The sequence below is a fragment of the Leishmania infantum genome, chromosome 36 (genome assembly GCF_000002875.2).
Source record: "Leishmania infantum JPCM5 genome chromosome 36".
Lineage (NCBI taxonomy): Eukaryota > Euglenozoa > Kinetoplastea > Trypanosomatida > Trypanosomatidae > Leishmania > Leishmania infantum.
Window position 1 is genome coordinate 836,630 of NC_009420.2, and position 21,798 is coordinate 858,427.

At 60.3% G+C, this 21,798-nt stretch overlaps 5 protein-coding genes across 5 annotated transcripts; all 5 read left to right on the top strand.

Annotated features, from left to right (window-relative positions):
* Positions 1–1,690: 1,690 nt before the first annotated feature.
* LINJ_36_2240 (conserved hypothetical protein) lies at positions 1,691–4,015 on the top strand (the record flags this gene model as incomplete). The annotated part of the gene is made up of 1 exon (XM_001469767.1): positions 1,691–4,015. One exon carries the CDS (start codon positions 1,691–1,693, stop codon positions 4,013–4,015), a length of 2,325 nt encoding a protein of 774 aa, XP_001469804.1.
* A 2,715-nt stretch (positions 4,016–6,730) lies between these two features.
* LINJ_36_2250 (conserved hypothetical protein) lies at positions 6,731–10,018 on the top strand (the record flags this gene model as incomplete). The annotated part of the gene is made up of 1 exon (XM_001469768.1): positions 6,731–10,018. One exon carries the CDS (start codon positions 6,731–6,733, stop codon positions 10,016–10,018), a length of 3,288 nt encoding a protein of 1,095 aa, XP_001469805.1.
* A 1,209-nt stretch (positions 10,019–11,227) lies between these two features.
* Positions 11,228–12,943, top strand: LINJ_36_2260 (putative DEAD box RNA helicase; the record flags this gene model as incomplete). Its single annotated transcript, XM_001469769.1, has 1 exon — positions 11,228–12,943. The coding sequence occupies one exon, from the start codon at positions 11,228–11,230 to the stop codon at positions 12,941–12,943; it is 1,716 nt and encodes a 571-aa protein (XP_001469806.1).
* A 3,321-nt stretch (positions 12,944–16,264) lies between these two features.
* LINJ_36_2270 (conserved hypothetical protein) lies at positions 16,265–17,335 on the top strand (the record flags this gene model as incomplete). Its single annotated transcript, XM_001469770.1, has 1 exon — positions 16,265–17,335. One exon carries the CDS (start codon positions 16,265–16,267, stop codon positions 17,333–17,335), a length of 1,071 nt encoding a protein of 356 aa, XP_001469807.1.
* A 1,054-nt stretch (positions 17,336–18,389) lies between these two features.
* LINJ_36_2280 (COP-coated vesicle membrane protein erv25 precursor) lies at positions 18,390–19,196 on the top strand (the record flags this gene model as incomplete). The annotated part of the gene is made up of 1 exon (XM_001469771.1): positions 18,390–19,196. One exon carries the CDS (start codon positions 18,390–18,392, stop codon positions 19,194–19,196), a length of 807 nt encoding a protein of 268 aa, XP_001469808.1.
* Between the last annotated feature and the right edge of the window lie 2,602 nt (positions 19,197–21,798).

A 21,798-nucleotide genomic window follows, 5' to 3' on the forward strand; every position in this document is an offset into this window, starting at 1 on the left:
CGCAGTGTCTGTCGAAGCTACTGAGGAGGTCTTGCCAGCATACGACGGCCGCTTTGCGCTGCTGGGGATGGTGCACTGTGCATTTCCGCGGTGCATCACCGCCGCCAGCAAGCGACGCGGGATGTGTCGCGGACTGCACTCGCCTCTCTCTCTTCCTCAGCCACCTCGCTGAAGTCGCGTCGTTTTCTAGTAAAGCACCGCAGCCCTCCTCGATAGAAGCGACGCCTGACCCCCTCCCATCAGCATCCGTGTCGTCGCCGTGGCCGCCTTCTGCGAGGGCCAAATCTCAGCTTATCGCCGAGGATGGGGTAGAGTCGGTGCTCGTGGTACGGCAGCAGAGGCGGCAGAGCACCGCCACCGTGCTCTCACAAGTTGCACTGGCATTGTTTCACACAGCCAAGGATTGCACGCGCGGCAGAAGCGGCGCTTGGGCAAACCGTATTCGGATGTGCGTTGTCCGCGACACAACTCTACCAGCAAGAAAAGCGCATTCTTCACATTCTACCGTCCGTGCTCCTCAACGTTGTCGTCTGGGTGTCGCTGGAGGTGCCTGCAAACACGCGCGGACTTCTCTATCTCACCTGATTGTGCCCTACTGCACGTCTCCGACGATGGTGGTGGTGGGGGCATGGATGACGATGCTGCTCAACCTCGTCGCGGTGCATGTGGCTGCGTGTGCGCCGAACCTACACATCCTCGGTGTGGCAGCCGACGTGCAGCGGCTGGCGCTGGGGACCTTACTAGCAGAGAGCACGGCTGCGGAGCGCTTGATGGTTCACGCGGTGCAGCTGCTCTCCGACACCTCCGTATTTTTCAAGGAATCCTTGACGGCAGCACAGCAAGGGAGGGCGAATCCGCTGAAACCTCCTCGTCACCTCGAAGGCCACACAAAAGGAAACCACCCCGCGTGTGACGCTGTTGCCACAGGCGCGCGCATGAATACCGTCCAGGACTGCATGCCCGCGGGTACGCCTGCCCCTCAATACGCGGGACACCTGCAGGCTGCGGTGACCGCGCGCGCTCCTGTACCTTCCGTGCTGGTGAAGCAGTGATACAGAGCCTCACACGCGTCAGGATGATGCGCACAACGCTGCTAAGAGTCGGATACATTTCGCGGAACTCTGCTCGTTGCCTCCCAATGCACTGCTCCTGCTTCTCTCTTGTCTTCCTCTTGCTGATCTCTGTGTGATGCACCGTCTCTTGCGCGGTGTACTGCGTCAATCATCTCTCGGACCTCCTCGGTGACGCGCCTCGCTTGTGCCGGGAAGAGGCCATCGTTCTTTGACGTCAATTTCATCAGACGAGCGAGACTCGCTGGGACGCGGGTGTCTCACGCGTGCACGAAGGTGAAGCCAGTATTGTGCCGTCGTCGTCTCCCAAACATAAGTCAAGCACCCTTCGCGCTCGCGCTTGCGTGTGTCTACTGTCAGTGTAGTAGAAGCAGGATCATTCATAAAGCAAAAGACTGCCCACAGAAGAGGCAGTGGCCATAGAATCCGATCGTACGCACCCCGTGGGTACGCATATTGCCGATATTCGTAGAAGCACAGACTGTCTCTCGCTCTCTCGGACGCTCTTGTGCCCACTGTAACCCATCAACGATCCACGAGAACGTTCCCACTATCCGTTTCTCGGTTCTCTTTACTCTCTCACGCACCGCTGCACGCGTGTGCCGCGTGATTGAACTAGCATGCCGCTTTCGCCGCTTATACGTCCTATGTCCCCGCTGCAGACGCAGTGCGCCCCTTCGCTCCCGGAGCCGTACTCTCTTGCCGACGTCGTTCTCCAGCCCTTTTCCGGGGAGGCGTCGTCGACTCCAGCCGCTGCGTGGGATCAAGACACATCCTTCGGTGCGGCGACGGGAGACATTGCGCCAGGGTCGCGGCGTAGTAGCCCCGCCGCGCCTCTCTCTGGGGTCGATGCTGCCAGCGTACCGCCCATGGCCATGTGGACGCCGGCACTACCACCGCTGCTGCCTCACACGTTGGCGCCTACATTTCACAGTATGGTGGGAGATGCACTGAGTGTCGAGATGCTGCGAGAAAGCTACGCCGCCCAGCTTCAGAAGGGTTGCCAGCATCGCTCGGCTGTTGAGGGTTTGCGATGCACTTCAGATGGAGCCGCCGCTCGCGCTCGGTCTTGTCGCGGCAGCGACGCAGGTGCCGCAAAAGTGTTTTCTGCCAATGACGCGGTCCATCTTGGACATTCAAGGCGCGCGCCGCTGCCAAGCCTTGCACTGTTTTCCCCTATCCACCCCTACGCCAGCGGCCCAACGGCGCGCACCAGTGTCGCGCCCAAAACTTCAGCAGAGGGACCATCATCTGCTGCAACGTCGTTATCGCTGCTGCATTCGGCGGCAACGACGGCGATGGCGGCGGCACGACCGTCTTATGGCGCTGCCCTCTTGCGCAAGCACCCGCCTGCCCAGCCGACAGGCTGCAGGGAAGGCTGTCGCTCGCATCTGCCAGCGCAAAAGCAGGTGCAGCGCTCTTCGTCCCAGTCCCTCTTCGAACGACGTGCTCACGACAGATGGGAGGTCGTGTCCCCTACGTCGCCGCTCTCGTCCTGCGGCGGTGCCTCGACTGCAGCCGAGAGCGGCGAAACGGCCCCGAGCAAGCCTAACACCGCCGTCCCTTTTACTGCGTCGGCGACATGCTACCGCAGCACTGCCGCGAGCGACTGCACCGGTCGCTCCCGCGCGATTTCTATCGCGGCGCCTCCTGTCGCGGGGAGAGGCGGCGAAGCAGCAGCGGTCAACACGCCCGCTGGCGGCGGTGCGAGAGTCTCGAATCCCGGAGTGGTTTCTGCACTTGGGCCGGCGAAGGTGGAAGCCTTCGTGGCACCGCCTTGCCACGCCCCTGGCAGTGCCTGTGGTAGCGGGGAGGTCAGGGACACATTTTTTGACCCTCCACACGGCCTTTCAAGAAAGGCACTCCAAACAATACAACCAGGGCCGGCCACCGAGCCGGCGCGACAGCCAGCCGCACAGAAGCAAGGGAAGACCGCCAGAGGCACGGCACCGACCACGAGGTCCTCTGGTGGTGCCGCTAGTGGGCCTGCGGCTGGATCAGCAGCTTCACTGGCTGCCGAGTCCCACCTGCCTCGCTACGTCTATCCAGCTTTGGAGGAATGCCGTCGCTTGCTGCACGAGATCCGCATCGTCAGCCCGTTGATGCGTCGCTGCCTCACCCCACCGAGACCCTTGGAGAGCTCCGCTGGTGGCGGCAGCGGTGCTGCCACAGCTGCTGCGGCTTCCTCTACATTCTCGTCAGCACGCGCACCGTCAAGAAACATTCCTGCACCGCCACACAGTAGCGCCTTTCCCTCTCTTGCTGCAGCCGCCACCGCCGCTGCCCCACCAAAGCCAGCGACTCTCGCTCCAAAGCCCGAGGCGCGCCGGCTCTACCACTGGGATGCGGCCACCGCCGCCGAGGACCTCTCATTCATGCGTGGGCCGTTCCAGCAGTCCTCGGAGCGCTTCGCCACCTCTGTGGACTGCCAACTGCGGCGCCTAAAAGCTCTCGGGACACGCCTCTATGGCAAAACCCATGACACATCGACCTCTCAGGCCGAGGTGCACGCTCCCGCTAGGGGGAGGTGGTCGTCGCCTTCTCCGGCACCTTTGGCCTCGCCCTGGGACTCTGCAGTGCCCCGTTTTGATGATGACCAGTGCGACCGTGAGGACAACAGCGTTGAAGAGTCGCCCCCTGAGCGGCTGCGGCGTCTCTTGTGGGAGACGGAGGCGGCGCTGCCGTCCTTGCTGGAACACGAAGCAGAGCCGTCGCTCTCCGCTACCCGCGCCGCGGTCTTGCTTGCCCCATTCCCCTCTACAATCCGCTATGCTCGCGATAGCAGGAATGACTACAGCCACGGCGCCGATGACGGTGCTGCCACGGGCCGCGCAGCCGGCGTGTTCACGCCGCCGATGGAGAGCCTGCTTCCCTTCTCATCCGTCTCCGGCTCTTTGACGCCAGCCCGGCCAGCGATGCTATCGTCCCTCTCGTATGGCGAGTAGGCGATGCCACATGCGCAGCTGCGGGGTGTGGTGGAGGAGAAGAGGGCAGGGGTGGCGGCACCGAAAGTGCCGCGAGGCATACTCTGGATGAGGAAAACAAAAGCCGCGACACGCTTAGTGAGGACGGCTACTCCCCAACGCCGCCACTTTCGCTCTCTCCCCTACTCCCTCTCTTCAACCCTCCATCACCATCACTGCGCCGAAGAGAAAAAAAATGCGCAACTTTTAGCTGTGCGAGAGACCCGGTGCGCGACAGGGTAGAAACGACATGAAGGAAAAGACGAGCAGGCATGCTAGCTTGCGAACCCTCATTACTGCCCGCGCATATCCTGCTTCTTGTCACGCGCCAACATGCGTCCGCCTGTGCGCTGATGTCGGTATCGTGCCATTTTTCAGGGGCTGTTGAATCTTTATGCCCCTCGGACTTGTTCATCCGCCGCGATTCGAGATGGCGACTACGCCCCAGCCTCTCTCCACTTTTCCACGGCGACGACCACCGCCCTCCCCTCCCCAAATTCCTCATACTATCACCCTCCCTCACCACAAACGCTTTCCGCTTCTGACCTCGACATGCTTTTTTACTTTCATTTTGCTTGCTCTCCACGTGAACCACTAAGAGGCTCACCTCGCACACTCGGCAGAAAACAAACCGATTCGAACGAGCGGGAGTACAGGAGGGGTGACTGCACACGTTGAGGTGCACTGTCCCAACCCCAACAAGTAACGAGCAAAGGGCGAAGCTACCGTGCCGCATACTTCAAGTGAACAGTCGCGTTCTCTTCCTCTCTCTCACACACGCATCACCGCTAACCCACAAAACGTAGGCGTAGAGTACGCTTCTACGCACCACCATCCGTTTCCCTAGATTTCGTCCTCCCTCGCAGTGAGCGACACCGGCAACGACGAAAAGGTCGAGGAGCACACACGCGCCCGAGCACACAAGTGAAGCCGCGTTTTCGTTTTCGCTTTCGTGTTATTTTTCGTAGAAAGCAACACAACTGGAGCATAGCGGTGGCGTTGGTGCACCGTTGTCTATCTCTCCCACCCATCCACGTAGCCCACACCGACGCACGCTTTCCTTGCTCCGGGCTGCTTTGTTTCACTCGAGCGCTCTGACACACACAGAGGCACATACACATACACACATACACGCACGTGCATGCATGCTGTCGCTCTTATATATATTCCCTTTTCTCTGCATCGTGCATGGCTTCACCTCTTGTGTTTTGCCCGTGTGGTTGTCCTTCCCCGACATCGCCCACGACCGCTGTGCCACAGCGCACTCGCTTTTATACGTCGTCCTGCTCCACGTCCGTTGCTTTACAGCGCCCTAAGCACCGACACACACGCACAAGGGAGCGCGTGCTGTCCGACCTGGAGAGGGCGGTCACACAGTCGTGAAGCAGGGGCAAGGCCTTTAACGTGGAGGCCATCATGAGCTCTCCGCTTCTTCAAAGGGGACCGCTGCAGCAGCCTCCGCCGCCGTCCCCGTCGGGATCGCGCAGTCGGCATGAAGAGGTGGAGGAGCACCACCACCAACCGATGCAGCGCTCTTTCGGGGCAGTGCCTCTGCCTGAGCCCTTTTCCTTCACGGGGTCCACCGAATCCACCGTCGCCGACATCAAGCACAGCAGCAGTGACGACGGCCGTCATGACGGGAAGTGGCGACTTGGCTACGGGGACGACAGCACGAAGCCGTCCTCCGTCCTCTTCGACTGCCACGATTACGACGGGGCTCAGAAAGAGGATGCTGATGGCATGTCTATGGTATATGTGCAGAGGGAGGCTGATTACAGTCTTGGGCCCGCCCCGCGCCCGGCTGAGACGCGAACTGAGCACTGGCCGCAGTGCAAGAGAGGCGAAACAGAGGAGGGACAGGAGAAGGCTTGGGGCGTGATATCAGTGAGGCCGTGCACCTCATCTGAGCCGCGTCGCGGCGCAGGAATTGGCAGTTACAGTTGCACTTCGTCGAACGCCGAGGCTATCGCGGACTGCAGCAGCAGCGGTGGCTCGCCGATTCCAAGTAGTGACGGCGGCAGGGCCGCTCTTGGCCTTAGGGAACTCATTAGCACAGAGGGTCATCCAGTAGTCTCTGAGGAAGAAGACGAGGGGGACAGGTACTGTGGCACTACTCACAGCAGCAGCCACGGGCACAACGACCACCGTAACGGCACTGCTGCAAGCCAGCGCTTCGAGCACGCCGCCCAGCACGATCTCCTACTACGCACAAGCCGCAAGCTCGTGTACTCCAACTCTGCCACGATGCTTTCACCGACAGTGGTCGACGACGACGAAGGGTCAGACACAGCAGCGACACCGGCTGCAGCGCACACAAAATCTGACGGGGTGCACGATAACCAGGATGGCGTGGCTGCCGCACCGACAGTGAAGAGGTTGGAAGATGTGGCTGTATCTCATGGCATGCTTTCACCCCTCTGTCTCGCCGCATCCGATGTGAATGGTGCGTCGCCTTCGGTGCACTGGGCCTCTTCGGCGTTGCCCTGTCACAATGCTCTTCAGGCGCCATCAGCTGAGGAGGCTTCCACCTCGCCCTCTTCCTCGTCTGCCGCGCACGCGAAAGCGGTGCCTCTTAGTGGTCCCATCGCACAGGGGTTCGATGAGACGGTGGATTTGCAGGATGCTCACCGCCGCCTGCCGCCGTCCGCCTCCGCTCCGTCTAAGGTAGAGCGCGTCGATGCTGAGATAGAGAGCGCCATGCTGGAGATGGAGAAGCGACTGCAACGACACGGTCACCATGCCGGCGCCGCTACAACGGGTGCCAACAGCGATGGCTGTGTAGCTAGCCACCGCAGCACGCCGTCTTTGCGCAGGAGTGAAGGTGAAAATCCAAAGAGGGCTGGGAGTGATCGCATCGAGAGCCAACGTGCGCGTTCCTCCTCCTCCTTTTCCGCCACCCACGACGCAACCGCTGACGCAGCAGACGCGGCCTCGGTGAAGAGCGCGCACGAGGAAGACTGGCTCGCACGCCAGCGGTGCAAACAGGCGGGCGTGTGTGATGCGGAGAGCTTTGACGCACGCCGCGGCGGATGCGCGCTCGGCGGAGGGGCTCCTGCACGGGCTTCGGCGGCGTACACGTTCTTCTCCAGTCAGCTGCGGGCGCCGGAAGACAGACGCGGGCGCATTTACGAGCTTGCGAAGGCCTTGCGCGGGGATGGCTCCCATGCGGTCTTCCGTGGCCCCGGTGGGGGTCTCCTAGCGTCGCCGCCTGCCGACGAGCAGTCGCGCGACAGCGTGGAAGGGGCGGCCGCGCTCCGCATCCCATGCGCCGCTGGAAGCACGTCGGTGTCTCTTGGTGACGCTGTGGCCGGCTCCGCCGATATGGCCATGTTCTCGTCGCAGAGAACGCCAGCACCTCCTGTGCAAGGAGAGGGATTTGCACCGCACCATCGAGAGCTCACGGCGGCGGGCTTGCAGGTGTACTACAGCCGCTGCAGCCTCAGCAGCGGGGAAAAAGAGTCGCGGCGTTGCCCTCGCCTTTCAGGTCCAACTCTTCTAGGCTCTTCGGTTGTAGAGGGAGTGCCGAGTGCCGCGACGGCTGAAGGGGTCTCGACAGCGGTGGCAGCAGCTGCGGCACTCGCATTCGACTCCTCCAGGACCTCGTCGTGCACGCCGTTCACCTCGCACCGCCAGAGGCCGCCGCCGCGGATGCTGTGCCCGCCTACCCCGTCGCCCTCGCCGTCGCCTTCTCGCTCTACTGTCATGGATGCCGTGCTCGCCGCAGTAGCGAATGCTGAAGAGGGAAAAGAGTCGGATGCAAGCGTGATGGAGCAGAGCTTTTTCTCGGAAATGGTGCCCGGCGCTGAGCCGCAGCTGCAGCCGCAGGCAAGCAACGCCAACGCGCTGCCGGGACAGTCGTCGTTGGAGGCCTGCACTGTCAGCCTTGGCTTGGAGGCGGCGAATACAATGCCCCTCGAGCCGACCACCGCTGCCGCGAACTCGGCGACTTCATCGCCGTGGCAAACGCGCTTGTGGTCTTCCTTGCCTTCACCAACCGTACCCGCGGGCACGGCCGTACCAGCTGCGGCGTTTGTTGTGGCCACCACTGCGGTTGCAGACGTAGATAGCGATGCTGGCGTGAGCGTCATCGGTTCCTCTTCCTCTTGTCGTAAGAGGGCGGTAGAGGGCAATGACGGCGCGGACACGGGGCTGCAAGGAGAGTCGGCCAACAGGGAAGGTGCGCTAACTGAGCCGCGCCCCGCAGCGGACACCTCCGTCTCCGTGGGTGACGCGGGCGGGCCCCTTCCGCTGTCGCCGCGCTGCGCAAGCAGCGAGCCATCGAAGCCGCGACTCCATGGTGGCCACACCTTTGCTTCCTCGGCCTACCGCGCAAACAGCGCTCCGCAGCACGCCGGTGCCGTCACAGCGAATAGTGCCAGCTGTCTTGGGTGTGAGCAGGCGACCTCCTGTGCCGCTTCTCACCGTAGCATATCTCCTCCGAGCGCTGCAGTCACTGCCGCGGTGCCACTGATGCAGCATGACGGTGCTGTGGAGGACTCGCCCATTCTCCCCATCTGCGCCACATCTTTTCCCCACGGCGGGCAGAGCACAGGTAGGATGTCGCTACCGTCGTCGCGACGCGATGGCTGCTGCGGCGCCCTTTCATCGTGGAGCACCAGTAGCGCGGCTTGCGAAGGCACGGGGGCAGACAATACGGTAGACGTCGCGAATGACGCGACCGATGACGTGGTGCAAGGGCATGCCCTCACGATACGGCAGTCCGCCAATACTCGGAAATCGCCGTCGACGGCGGTGGCGGAAGGGGAGAAGCATCCGCAGGTGCCTATGAAGCTCTTGCCGTCCTCGGCTGGGTCACCATCACCGATACGCCCGTCGACCGGCTGCGCAAGTGACAAGGAGCGACTGCACAACGAGCTACCGATGCTCCACTTGTGCCCCGGTGGCGGTGGTGAAGTGGGTGGCGGCCAGCAAGATGACGCGGACAGCAGCGACGAATACGATGAGGCGCACCTCTGTTGTGAGGATTGGGCCTCTTCTCCCGCGGAGCCCGCTGCAGCTGCTGCCACCTGCCAAACTCGGCCAAGTGATACTCTGGACGGCCTGCATGTTGACGGCAATGACGATAACAATGACGGCGACGACGGCGGAGAGGACACGGCAGGGCAGACGTGGGCCGAGGAGGCTCTGCGTCGTGCGGAAGCGGAGTGTGCCGTGCTGCGTCTCGAGCTAACGTTTGCTACGGAGCGCGCGGTTGCGGCGGAGGCGAACGCACAGGTTCGGGAGCGGGAGTGCGCAGAGCTGCACGCACTGGTGAGCCGCATGCAGGCGCAGTTGGCAGCGGCGCAGACACGTGCGGATGCGGAGGTCCAGGTGGCTGCCTGCACCGCTTCTTTGGACGACATTGCCGCCTCAGCTTTCTCGTCGCCAAACTCACCGAATCTACTGGGCACGACGCCTTTAAGCATGCGGAAGGGCACAGCGCTTGTAGAGGGTACGGTCTGGCGACGCCGCCACGACATTGTGGCGCAGGAGCTGGCTACCCTCAAGGTTAGCATGGCGGAACAACTTGCGGTGCTAGATCGGCTAGGCATGCAGCCTCCTTTTTCGGAGGAGCTGGTGTGTGCAGCGGAGCGGCGGCTGCGGCACGTTAAAGTCGCTCACGTGCCTGACACTGCCATGAAGGCCAGCCAGCCAGACGCAACGATCTCGGAAACTCCACACACCCTAACCCGCTCAACGTGCGTCGACAGCGCCGCCTCAGTTGACTTATCGGCCGGCGGTGCCTCCGTCACCGCGACAGCGAAGAAGATTCAGGTTCGGAACGGCAACAAGATTGCGGCTCTTCTGAGCCAGCGCAAGCAGAACCGTCACCGGGAGAAACCAGCAGCAGCAGCAGATGCGATGGCTACCGGAGCGACTGACTCAGCCACCACGCCATCGACGTCGGCGCCACCGGCAAAACGCGACGGCAGCCAAGACCGCAGATCTACGCTGGATGCCAAAGAAAACCACTACGTCGTGTAAGGTTTAACGAAGGAGAAGGCTCTTCCCTCTTCACGCGACGCTGCACCCGCTCTCGTGTGCTCTCTCCTGCGCTTTCCCACTGCCTGGCAGGTGCGTTTCCCCTGCGTTTTTCGTTTTCGTGTTAGACCTCTTTCACAATGGAAGAAGCCAAGCATGCGCTCGCACACGGACACAGACATGCACGCACGTGCGCGCGCACTGCTGTCGGCGGCAGGCGCGTTCTCTCCCACTCTCCCCTTTAGATACTGAGCTGGATTAATTTCTGCTTCTTGTTTGTTTATCATTGTTAGGGCGATATCGTTGTCGTGAATGCGTGCGTGCGCGATGGTGTTTGATGAACCGCGAACGCTCTTTTCTGCACTTCCACGCCCCACTCACCCCTTTTTTTGTGTGGGCGTTGCTTCAGTGTGTGGTCTCTTCCATGACAGGTGTGGGGCAGCACCCTCGTGAGTGCGTGTGCCGCCTCAGCCAGTCGGGCTCCATCAGTGCCCCTGTTCTCCTCCCCTCTCTCTCGTTGCCAGTGCTTGCCAGTTTCTTCCCTGGCTTCCCTGTACATTAGACGTACTGTGTATTCTCTCAATGTCGACGCTCGCAATCAGTGTCGTCGTCCCCCACCCCAACCCCCTCACCTTAATCCGTCATGGATTGACTTTGAGTTCCAGTGGTGTGCCTGCCCCCCCCCCTCCCCCCTAGTGGGGTGCTGATTGCATTCGGGAAGACTTGCACATGATGAGCGAAAAGAGAACAAACCACAAGTGCCCATGAAGATGCGCCTCCTCTCCAGTGGAAGGCGGAAGAGGACGGAACGGCATCGAGTGCGATCCCACGCGTGTACAAGCGCATTCATCTGCGGCAGGCACGGTAACACTCGCGCCGAGCGTGCGTAAAGGCCGCAGCTGCCCTGTGCCGCCTGCTGGCCACGCGCACATCGTTGATCTGAAGAAGCCCATGCTCGAAAAAAAAATGATTGGCCCTTTCTCTTTTTGGTTCTCTGTCATCGCTCCATAACTCTTCTGTCCTCTCACCGCTTGCTGCATCACTCTCTCGCCTCTTTTATCCCCCCTCCCCCCCACACACACACACGCGCACACGCACCGACTCGCCCACGGTGCAGCTCATATACGCAGAACAGTAGGCGCTCACGCAAAACGTGCATCCAGCCCATCTCGCTCCGCGCCTTTCCGATCTTTCACCTCACGGATCGCATCCATGGCAGAGCGTAACTACAGCCCCTTTTCTGGGTTTTCCATCACTTCCCGCGGTGGTAGTGGTGCCCATCGCAAGGGCAGTTCGGAGGGAATGGGTAGCAAACTGGCGCCTGTGAACTGGTCGACCAAGAGCCTCGTCCCGGGCAAGTGGAAGGTTGTCGACGCCAGCGCGATCCGTAAGGCTGCCAGCGTGAAAGATGACCACAGCGCCAGCAAGGTGAAGCACCTCAGCGATGTCGAGGCGGAAGAGTGGCGTCAGGCCAATTCCATCACAGTTTCCGACTCCGACCAGTGCCCGAACCCAATCACCGAGTTCGACATGCTCACCGCCGTGCCGCAGTACCTGAAGGCGAAGCTTCTGGAGCAGGGTTTCAAGGCCCCCACTCCGATTCAGGCGCAGTCTTGGTCGATCGTTCTGTCGGGACGCGACCTCGTCGGCGTGGCCAAGACCGGCTCCGGCAAGACCTTGGCGTTCATTGTACCAGCCTTGGCTCACATCGCGCTGCAGGAGCCGCTGAAGGTGGGGGACGGCCCAATGGTCATTGTCCTCGCGCCTACCCGCGAACTGGCCCAGCAGATCGAGCAGGAGGCGATCAAGGTGCTGCCGCAAAGCATTCGGTGCGGCTGCATTTACGGCGGTGCGCCGAAGGGCCCGCAGCTCGGCCTGCTTCGCCAGGGTGTGCACATCCTCGTGGCCACCCCAGGCCGCTTGATCGATTTCATGGAAATCAAGCGTGTGAACTTGTTGCGTGTAACGTACCTGGTGCTGGATGAGGCGGATCGCATGCTGGACATGGGCTTTGAGCCGCAGGTGCGCGCCATCTGCGGTCAAATTCGCCCTGACCGGCAAACGCTCATGTTTTCGGCTACGTGGCCGCGCGACATCCAGAACCTCGCCGCCAGCTTCCAGAAGAACTGGGTGCGCATCAACGTTGGCAGCATGGAGCTGCTCGCAAACAAGGATGTCACGCAGCATTTCATCTTGACCTCAGAGGCAGCGAAGCTCGATGAGCTGAAGCGGCTGATGGAGCGGCACCGCAATCAGCGCGTGCTCATCTTCTGCAAGACAAAGAAGACGGCTGACTACCTCGAGTTTCAGCTGAAGCGCAACGGCGTGGATTGCATGGCGATTCACGGCGATAAGGAGCAGCGTCAGCGTGAGTTTATCCTGGAGCGCTTCCGCAAAGACCCGCGACTGTGTGTGGTGGCCACTGACGTGGCCGCTCGCGGTCTCGACATCAAGGAGTTGGAGACGGTGGTGAACTATGACTTCCCTATGCAAATCGACGACTATGTTCACCGCATCGGCCGCACGGGCCGCGCCGGGGCTAAGGGTGCGTCCTTTACGATGATCACGAAGCACGAGACCCAGCTGAACGCGTCGACGGTGTTCCAGCTGGTAGAGCTGGTAGAGCGCGCGGGGCAGGAGGTGCCTGGGTGGTTGCGCGAGTGGGCCGAGCAGGGTGGCGGCTATCACGTCCCGAAGCGCAACCGCAACATGATGGGCAGCTTCGGCCGCAGCGGCCCGAGGATGCGCATGCCGGGCGATAGCCCGGCTGCTGGAGCCGGTAGCAGCGGCGGCCACTTTGGCCTGACGCCACACGCTAAAGGCTCGCCGGCGTTCGGCATGCCGGACAGCGCAATTCAGAACAAGAAGTTTGACTACAGCAGCGACGACGACGACTCTGCTCGACCGGCCAAGCGCGCGCGCCAATAGACGCTTCGGGGGTGAAGCAAAGGTGGACGAGGCTTACGAAAGAGCGACGAGAGGGGGAGAGAGCACCACTGAAGATGGCATGATTCCATGAGACCGCAGATCAGCTTGGGCTCATTCTTTACTGTCCTTCTTTTTCCTTCTGGTCACCCTTTTTCCAGGCTTCACGGCGCGTATCTGTCTGCCCGTGTGTGTGCGTGTGTCTGTCTGTGTTCCTTTCACGTGTGTGCCTTTCCTCTCTTCTCGCCAAGCGTCTTCGATACGTGTGCCGGCATGCGTGTGCGCATGGGTGGCGATTTCGGTCAAGACGTCTCCCACCTCCTCACCCCCCTCCCCGCTGTTCTCCTCCCCGTTTTCTAATAACGCTCCAGCTACGTCTAACAAGGTCTGTTTTTTTTTTTTCGTCTAGCTGTTGCCTTCATTGACTTTAAGTGCGCGTGTCTGTGTGCGTGTTGTAGCCCGCCGCCATCTACGGTGGACTACGGTGTTGTCCGTTCGCCCTCCCCTTCGTCTTTATCTTCTCTGCTCGAGTGGCCCCCCTTCTCGTTCTCGCCGCTGTTCTCTCCAGCGCTTCCGGACTCTTAGTGCCTCCTTTGTACTCACCACTTCGCCGCAGACTCCGATGCGGTGGATCCTCCAGGGATTAGTGCAACCCCCAGCTCCAGCCAGGTTGCAAGATAGGAACAGTGCTTGTGCACCCTACCCTCGCACGCTCGGCTCCGTCCATCATGGGGCTGAGGAAGTTCCATGTCGACCCGTACCACGCTCGCCGCATCATGGCTCTCCCACACCATCGCCCCGCCCCCTGTGTTCGCTGCCACACGAACAAGTCGAAGATGGCCAGGCGCGCATGCCCAGTCTCACAACCATCCGTCCTGGGCCCTCTTCGCCTCATCATGATGGTGGGCCCCCCGAGTGTGCACCGCAACAGGACGCCGGCACGGCACCACGCCATCTGTGCTCATCACACCACACTCCCCACATCCTCCGCGGGCAAGGATGTCATGCAGGGCACGCTACGATTCACCCTCTGCAAGTTGGGGCGCTGGACACTCCAGCACGCCAGGCAGCGGGGTGAGCATCCCCCCAAACAAGGCACGCATGCGCCGGTGCGCGGCACTGCGACCAGCAGCAGCTGTCCGCTGCGCAAGGTAACCTGCTTACGCACGTCCCACCCGCGCTGCAGGGGCTGCCCCCGCGGCGTGTTTAACGCTGCGGACAGTGCCCCTTCAGGACGACGGGCTGTGAGCTCTGTGTGTGCGCAGGCGCATGTCTCTCGGCGGGCCCCCTCCACTTGACGCGCCCACGCCTTCGAAAGGCCTGCGGATGCAGGGAAGGGTGGAGTACCCCTGTTGCCGCAGTCTCGTGGCAGCGTCCTAGCTGGCGCAGCACACGCGGGGAAGCGATCCAGACACGCCCCCATGACATCGAAGGCGATGGAAGGTGAACACAGCAGGCCCCTACCCTCCCCCCACTGGCGGCAACGTTGTGCTGAGGCAGGCCCCAGGATTCACTAGTGTGAGCACTGTACAGCACGAGCTACCATGCACAGCCGGCATGGCGTATCACACCCGAGCAAGGCATCCAGAGGTCAGCAGAGCAAGAGGAATAGACGGAAAAGGTGCGAAGAGATGCATAGGAATCAACGCCACAGCGCATGCGTGCGAAATGTGCAGCATCTCCTTCATCCGACCGGGTGGACTGATGAGGCGCAGATGCCGGAAGCGCGACGAGGGCACGCCACGCGTTGCACCATCGAGACCTCGAGGCTCCCATGTGAAGAGTCCACGCACCACATTCTGGGGTGCCGCGGCTTGAAGCGCCTCAGAGGGCGGAGCAAGGCATATAGGCAGGGTGTGCAGAGGGCTGCAGCGAGGGCCCTGGCCTGCAGCTGGCCAGCTTCCTTCTCGAGCGTACCCGGCATGCACCTTCATCAACCCCTACTACTCGCACGGTCGACGCCACCGCCTCCGCCCTCGAGCAGGGCCCTGGAGGCGGCCGGCGTTGGATCAAGGCAAGCAGAGCCCGTACAACGCATGGCCCGGATGCGACGGCAGGACGGTTCGTCCTAGACGGCGAGGTTGTAGCCGTATTCCTGCAAAGGCAGGTGGGCTGTGGGTGCTTGTGTGTGTGTGTGTCTACTTGTTGACCTGTTCGTTGGTGGCATGGGCACGCTGTTGTGCGAAAAAAAAAAGCAATTCTTCTCGGCACCGTTTGCGTTCCTATGTGACCGCTGGTTTGGTTTTCTCTTCAGTCTCTTCACTTGCCATGGGCTTGCTCAGGCGCCTTGGGCATTTGCGTGAGGGTGTTGCTCCTCGGAAGGGAACATGCGCTCTAATACGCACTGCGTAGGCGAGATGCACTCCTCAGCATTGCATCACCACCCGCCTACCCATACTGCTGAATGTGCCTGTCCCTCCCTTACCTGTTTAGGTTCTGTCGTCGTCTCCTCTCCCCGCCCCCCTAAGACACGCGTTGTCAGTCTCTGGCGGTGGATGTCTCCGATGGCAGGCGAAACATTAACTTAGAAAGAAACGTGTAGAAACGAAACTAGTGATGGGTGCATCCGGCTTTGGAAGTTCGACATTTCGAAGTCAGGGGATACGGAAGATCGCAAGAGTGAGCAACAGCGAAGCCGGCATGCACACACACTGAGCCTGTGATACGTTGGAGGGGATCTTCACATCCGCATACCTGTGCCGCCGCAGCTACCGTCCCCCACTCGTTTCTCTACGATGCGGGGAAGCACTGCCACGCTGACGCCGGCCTACGTTGTCACAGCTTCCAGCCTGCCTGCCTGCCTGCCCTATCCTTTTGCACTCTTTCCCATCCGCTGTCCTGCCTCACGTCACCTCCCCTCCTCCTCTTGCAGTTCTCGATCCTTTTCGGTTCGGCTCCTCGTTCGTGTGCACACCGTCCCTGGCCCTTTCGCGCTTTCACCCGCAGAGTACTCCCCCCCCCCCTCTTGCCAATTTGGCGGTATGCTTACGAGCGTAAAGGTGCCTTATCGTCTGACGCTCTCGTAGAGACAGGGGGGACGAAATAGCCAACATACATACGTACCTACGTGTATGTGTGTGGGTGTGTTGGTGTGCATTTCCACCACCACCACCACCCCCTCCCGTCCCTTCTCCCTACTTCCGCACCGCGACTCCCATTCCCGAACGCCCTCGTAGTAGTCCCACACACGTGCTGCTCCGCTCTACGCAGAGTTCTTGACGCAATACTCACGGCACTCAACTCTCTGTTCGTGCTTTCTTCCTCCTCCGCCTTGGATGGCGTATAGCTACAACTTCGGGACTGGCTTGCACCGCTGCATGGTGCATGCTTCCTGCCTCTCTTTCTCCCTTTCCTCACGCCTCCCCGATTGCAGTGGCGCACACACGCACGCCCATCATGGGATCTCTTTTTCTGCTGATCGACATCGACAACACGCTGTACGAGTACAGTGAAACGGGCTTTCACCATGAGATGCACGATCGCATTTTCGCCTTTGCGCAGCAGAAGGTTGGCTTGACCGCCGAGCAGGCAGAGCGCCTCTCCCGGAAGTACTGGCTCAACTACGGCCTCTCCCTCTACGGCTACGTAAAGGAGTACAATGTCGACGCGAAGGAATACAGCGACTTTGTGCATCAATGCTCGTATGATAAGCTGCACTACAACAAACCGCTCATTGATATGCTGCTGAGCATGCAGTATGCTCCAGAGGATGCGAGGGGGCACGATGAACCGCGTTCGACGAGCATCGACCACCTCTACTACTTCACAAATGCCAACCATTCGCATGCGCGCAGCGTACTGGACGCGCAAGGGCTGCGTCCCATATTCACCCGACCACGCCCGGTAGGGTTGCCCGTGAAGGAGAGCCATCCCGTCGGCGAACAGGCTGGCGCCGAGGATCAAGTGGAGTGGCTTGGCTTCTCGTACGAGGACCAGTGGCGACTGACGCATCCAGAGATTGCAAACAAGCCAATGCGACGGGCCTACGAGGCGATCTATAAGGTGATTGAAGACCAGGTTGCCGAAGATGCGGCACTGGTGGCCACCACCACAACAGCGGGCAGCGAGTCCGCCTTTGCGTCTTCCTCGGCATTACGCAACTCAGGCAGCGCGGAGGAGGTGAAGAACAAGCGAGCCCATCTCCGCCCAGAGAACTTTGTCATGGTGGACGACTCGCTCATGAACATCGATGCACCGCTCGCGCTTGGCTGGAGCGCTGTCTGGTACGCGCACGACACGCAGGAGTTGCCGACGGATGCGAAGGACAACGTTAGTGCCCCTCTCTATGCAGCTGCCGTCGCCTCCGGACGACTGCAGGTGATCCGTAACATCCTTGAGCTGAGGGCGGCGGTGGAGCGGATTCGCGAGGCCAATAGCCGGAGTACGTCATCGTGAAGAGGAGTGGGTAACTGCGAAGTGATGGCGAAGAGGATGTTGGTGGAAGCTGCGCGGGTGCGCGTCTGTGTGTGTGCGCGCTTGTTGTTGTTTAATTGAAGTGGCGTGCTGCACCCATGCATGCACGCAAATAAGCACTCACTAGCTCGCGCGCGGTGGGGGAGCCGTGCTAGTTACGGCCGCTTTTTCCTCCTACCATAGTCGAGGCGGATGTCGCGGCGAGAGTTGTGTCTCTCGTGGAGTGGAAAGGGCTCGCACCCACGTGTTGGCTGGCTGGCGCTCTCTGCCATATATGCGGGTGCACCTGCGCGCCGGCGCTCGCCCAACAGCCAAAAAAAAAAACAGGAAAGCATGTAGCAAGGACGAGCACCCGCCGATAGCGGTTCCGCGTGGCAGCGTGGAGAGGAGATGGAAAAAGGGAATGTCTATACACGTGTAAGTCACTATGGGGTGGCAGCGGCGCGCTGTCGATCATCACAGCCACTGCCCCTTCGACGCCGTCTTTGCTCTCTTCACCATAGTGGCGACATGCTCGTATCCACACCACTCATTGATGGCGTGCTCAGCACCATGAGAGAGAGAGAGTGAGCAAGATTCTGCTGCCTTGGCATGAACAGCCAAGATTCTTCAAGGCTTTCTCAGTGTCTTGATCATCACCCCCTCCACCCGCGCGCGCGTGCCTCGCTCTCTGGCTCGATGCCCGCCCTCTTTTTTTCCCGACCTTTTCCCCGCTCGTCTTCGTTTGTTTTTTTGTACCGTTGCTTGGGGCTTTATACGTTTGGCGGTTTTCGGTTTCCCCGCCGATGGCAACTACGTTGGCACACACGCATTGCGAGCCATCATGACAGCATCACGACAGAACGCACGGGCTCACACACATCTACACATCCACACCATACACAGCGACGCGCAAAAGGGTAGCGTTTATTATTATTATTTTTTTGCTTCCCCTGTAATTCTCTCCCGCTTTCTCCCTCGGTCTTTGCCGGCCAAGCTGGGTTTAAGGGTGGATGGATATTACAGTGCAACCGAGTCCACTCCACAGCGACAGGCAATGATGTCATCATCAAATGGAGGTGCACGGGCGCACTGGAGCCGGCGGGGCATCCCTCAGCTGCTGCTTCTCCTTGTTGGGTTTGCCGTTGCCCTCCAGGCCGCCACGCCGGCGCAGGCACTCACCTACCACTTCGTCGACAGCAAGCCGTTGTGCTTTTCCGAGATTATTGAGAACGTGCAGACAAGCCAGATTACTGGCGTGTACGACTGGAAGCCCAGCGCCCACTCGCCCGCCTCACAGGTGCGACTCCGGCTTTCCGCGAAGGACGGCACCGGGAACGTGTACTACGATAAGGAGATGATGGAAGGCGAGCACTCCTTCGCTGTACAGCTGAACCCCAATGTCTTGAGTGGGGAGCAGCTCATCTGTTTCACTGCCTCCTCGAACTTCGTAGCCTCGGAGGAGAAGCCGGTGAAGGTGAGTATCGAGCTGGATCAGGCCCCGAAGAACGAATTCAACGCCGACAAGGTGGTTGTCGAGACAATACAGAAGCGGCGTCAAATCGACGGCCTCGACGTTTACACGTACCAGGAGGCGGGGGGAGAGCTGAAAGACATCCTGCAGCCGCGCGCCTACCTGGAAACCATCGATCGAGAGCTGAGTGCGATGGAGCGGCTGCTAGATCAGCTAGTGACGAACTTGGGCACCAGCGTGATGAGGGAGTCTCGCATGCGTGAGACTTCGGAGAGCACCTTTACACGCGTGTGGGTGTGTGCGCTGCTGCTTATCGGCATCATCTCTGGTGTCCTCTGGATGCAGTTCCGCTTCCTCAAGTCGACGCTTCGAAAGAAGAAGCTTTTGTGAGAACGCTGGGAAAGGAAGACGACAAACGAAAGTGAGGGCCTACGCGAATGTGCGCGTTAAAGTGCCCATGACGCTCCTCATTTTTTATCTTCCCCCCCCCCCTCCCTCCCTTCTCCTCCGCTCGTCACCTCGCTTTTACTTGTTTCGTTGGCCGGATGTGCGTGTGTCTCTCTCCCTTTCTCTCTGCGTGAAAGTCGCTGTTGTTGGGGAGTGAGGAGGGGGTTGACGATGATGGGCTTTTCTTTTTCCTCTATTGCTTTGTCTTGTTGGTAGTGGTGGTATGCGTGTGAGTGTGCCAGCTGGCCTCCCCCACCCGTCTGTGTTGTTGTTGTTCCCAGCTTCTCCGCCTCGCCCGGTCTCGGGCATCCTCCACGTCGCTGACACGGGCACTGAGAGCGGTGGTGGTGGCGGCGGTTCCGGGAAGGCGGCGGCGGTGGGGAGGGCACGAGGCAGCGGTGCGAGAGCTCGCACCTTATCTCCTTGTATTTTTCCTCCTCCTCCTTTGCACAGGCCGATCTGGTCACGTTCTCAGCCTCGTTTGTGTGTGTATGCGGGATTGTGCATCGTTGAAGGGTACGTTGATGAAGACCGAGAAGAGCGGGGTCGAGACGGTGGAGTCAGTGGCAAGGGAGGAGATCATCTTTGCCCAACACCTTGGGCTGCAGCACTTTTCTGGCGCACCTTTTTCTTTTTCGCGAGGTGGAAGCAGACTGGCTGAGCATGTTTAGTTTCTGTTGCTTCCCGCTGCTACTGCACCACATCTCTCTGCCTGCGTCTCTGCCTCCCCCACCCTCTGGCTCTGTTCCGTTTCTCTGGCTTCCACTTTGAACGGCAACCCGCTTGCTCCGTGTGCTTTTGCTCCCCAGAAGGCAATGGCGCTGCGCGTACACGGGCAACGGAGGCGGGGGTGCACATGGGCGCTTGTGGCCGCTTGCGGGTGCCCGAGTGTCACTTCGAGGGTACCTCGAGGGTGTACCGCACCCTTCACACCTCAGCTTCTTCTCCGGCTGCACATGCAGCGCGTGGAAGATCCGAGCGCCGCGTGTACGTGCCTTCCTTTGTGACAAGCGCCGACACAGTAGCAGCAAGGGGCGAAAGCGTGCAAAGAGAAGGGGCACGCTGATCACTGCGGCTTCCACTTACCCTTCAGCACCATCCCCACAGCGAGCCTGATGGCGGGTGATTTTCGCTGTCTCCGCCCCCTCCACCGGGAGCGAATGAGTTGCAAAAGAAAAAACAGAACTACACACACACACCAAAGGAATCGAATGGGGCAAAAAGCGGATATTTCGCGATTTGCACCGTCCCTATGTGAGTGAACCGCTACCTTTCCCACCCGCCCTCACCGCACCCGTCCTTCGGATAGGTGCTGGGGCTCAAATTCACATCCGGTGCAGCGGCACGCGCTACACACAAACCTTCTCCTCCTTGCTTCCCTCTTTCCTCAAACGCTGCAGGGCTGAGAACAACAACTCCATGCTTTCAACACATGACCGTCATCAGCCTTCGCCATTCTGCATCTTTACGCTTACGATGGCGTTGCCGGTACCCGCAGAAGCGCAAAACAGTGAAGGCTATGCAGCTCTCCTGACCCCATTTTCGTCTTGATCAACTCCTAGCTGCGCCCTTTCCTCTTCTACTTCCAAAAATTCCTCCCCCACACCCTACTCGCGCTTGTGTGTGCGCCGGCCCATCCGCAGGATGACAAAAAATGTTTCATTGTAGTGTGCGCTGAGCTGGACGCCTGCTGAGAAATCGAACATATCGCAAATCACTCCACTCTGAGGGCTGCCGAGTGCGCGTGAGGTGCTGCACTGTGGATGGTGGGGGGAGGGGGGATGGGCGCGGGAGCTGTGGTGGCATGTCTACTTCGGCCCTGCAGTGCCGACGGCCGGCGCGCACTGCTTGCCCTGCTCGTGTGGCGCTGTTATAATCCCGTGCCGCGCATCTGATCTGTGAGCGGGACGATTCATGCACAGCGAAGATGCGAGGGGCGCCGCCGGCCCTGTGTTGCGCGTACGCTGGATGCACCGTGCTGTCATGATTTCAACAATGCAATGTATCTCCGTTACCGGACACGGTCGCCGACGACAACCATTGATTCAAATAACCAAGATCTGCTATGAGTCTGTGTGTGCGCAGTGCGCTGCAGCGTGTTTGCCCCTTGCTCCTCCCAGTAGCGGGGCACCGTGTGGGATATGCTCTACAATGCTGCTCTTGTCTGATTCACGGTGTGTTCTGCCGCTCCGTCTTCACGCTATTTCTCTCTCTTCTCCCTGATAATTTGGTCGTGCTTGTCTTATCGGGTAGATAGCTTACGTTCATTCTGAGGGGTAAGTCAGTGCATAGCTCTGGGCCGGATCGCCTACACACAAGTCCCTCTTCTGCCTGGCTGCACATATCTAGTCGCTCCCTGGTAGTCATTCTACTACACATTCGTTTGGAAGGAGCTCGACCACTGTTGGCACCCTCTTCCGCTGGTGTGCTACTGGCTCTGTAGTGAAGTCACTTGTGGCGTTCTGTGTTGAGTGTTGTCTCTCCTGCGCATACAGTGGCACCCCCTACTCAACTTTACCTTCTACAAGAGAACAGCTCCATCGCC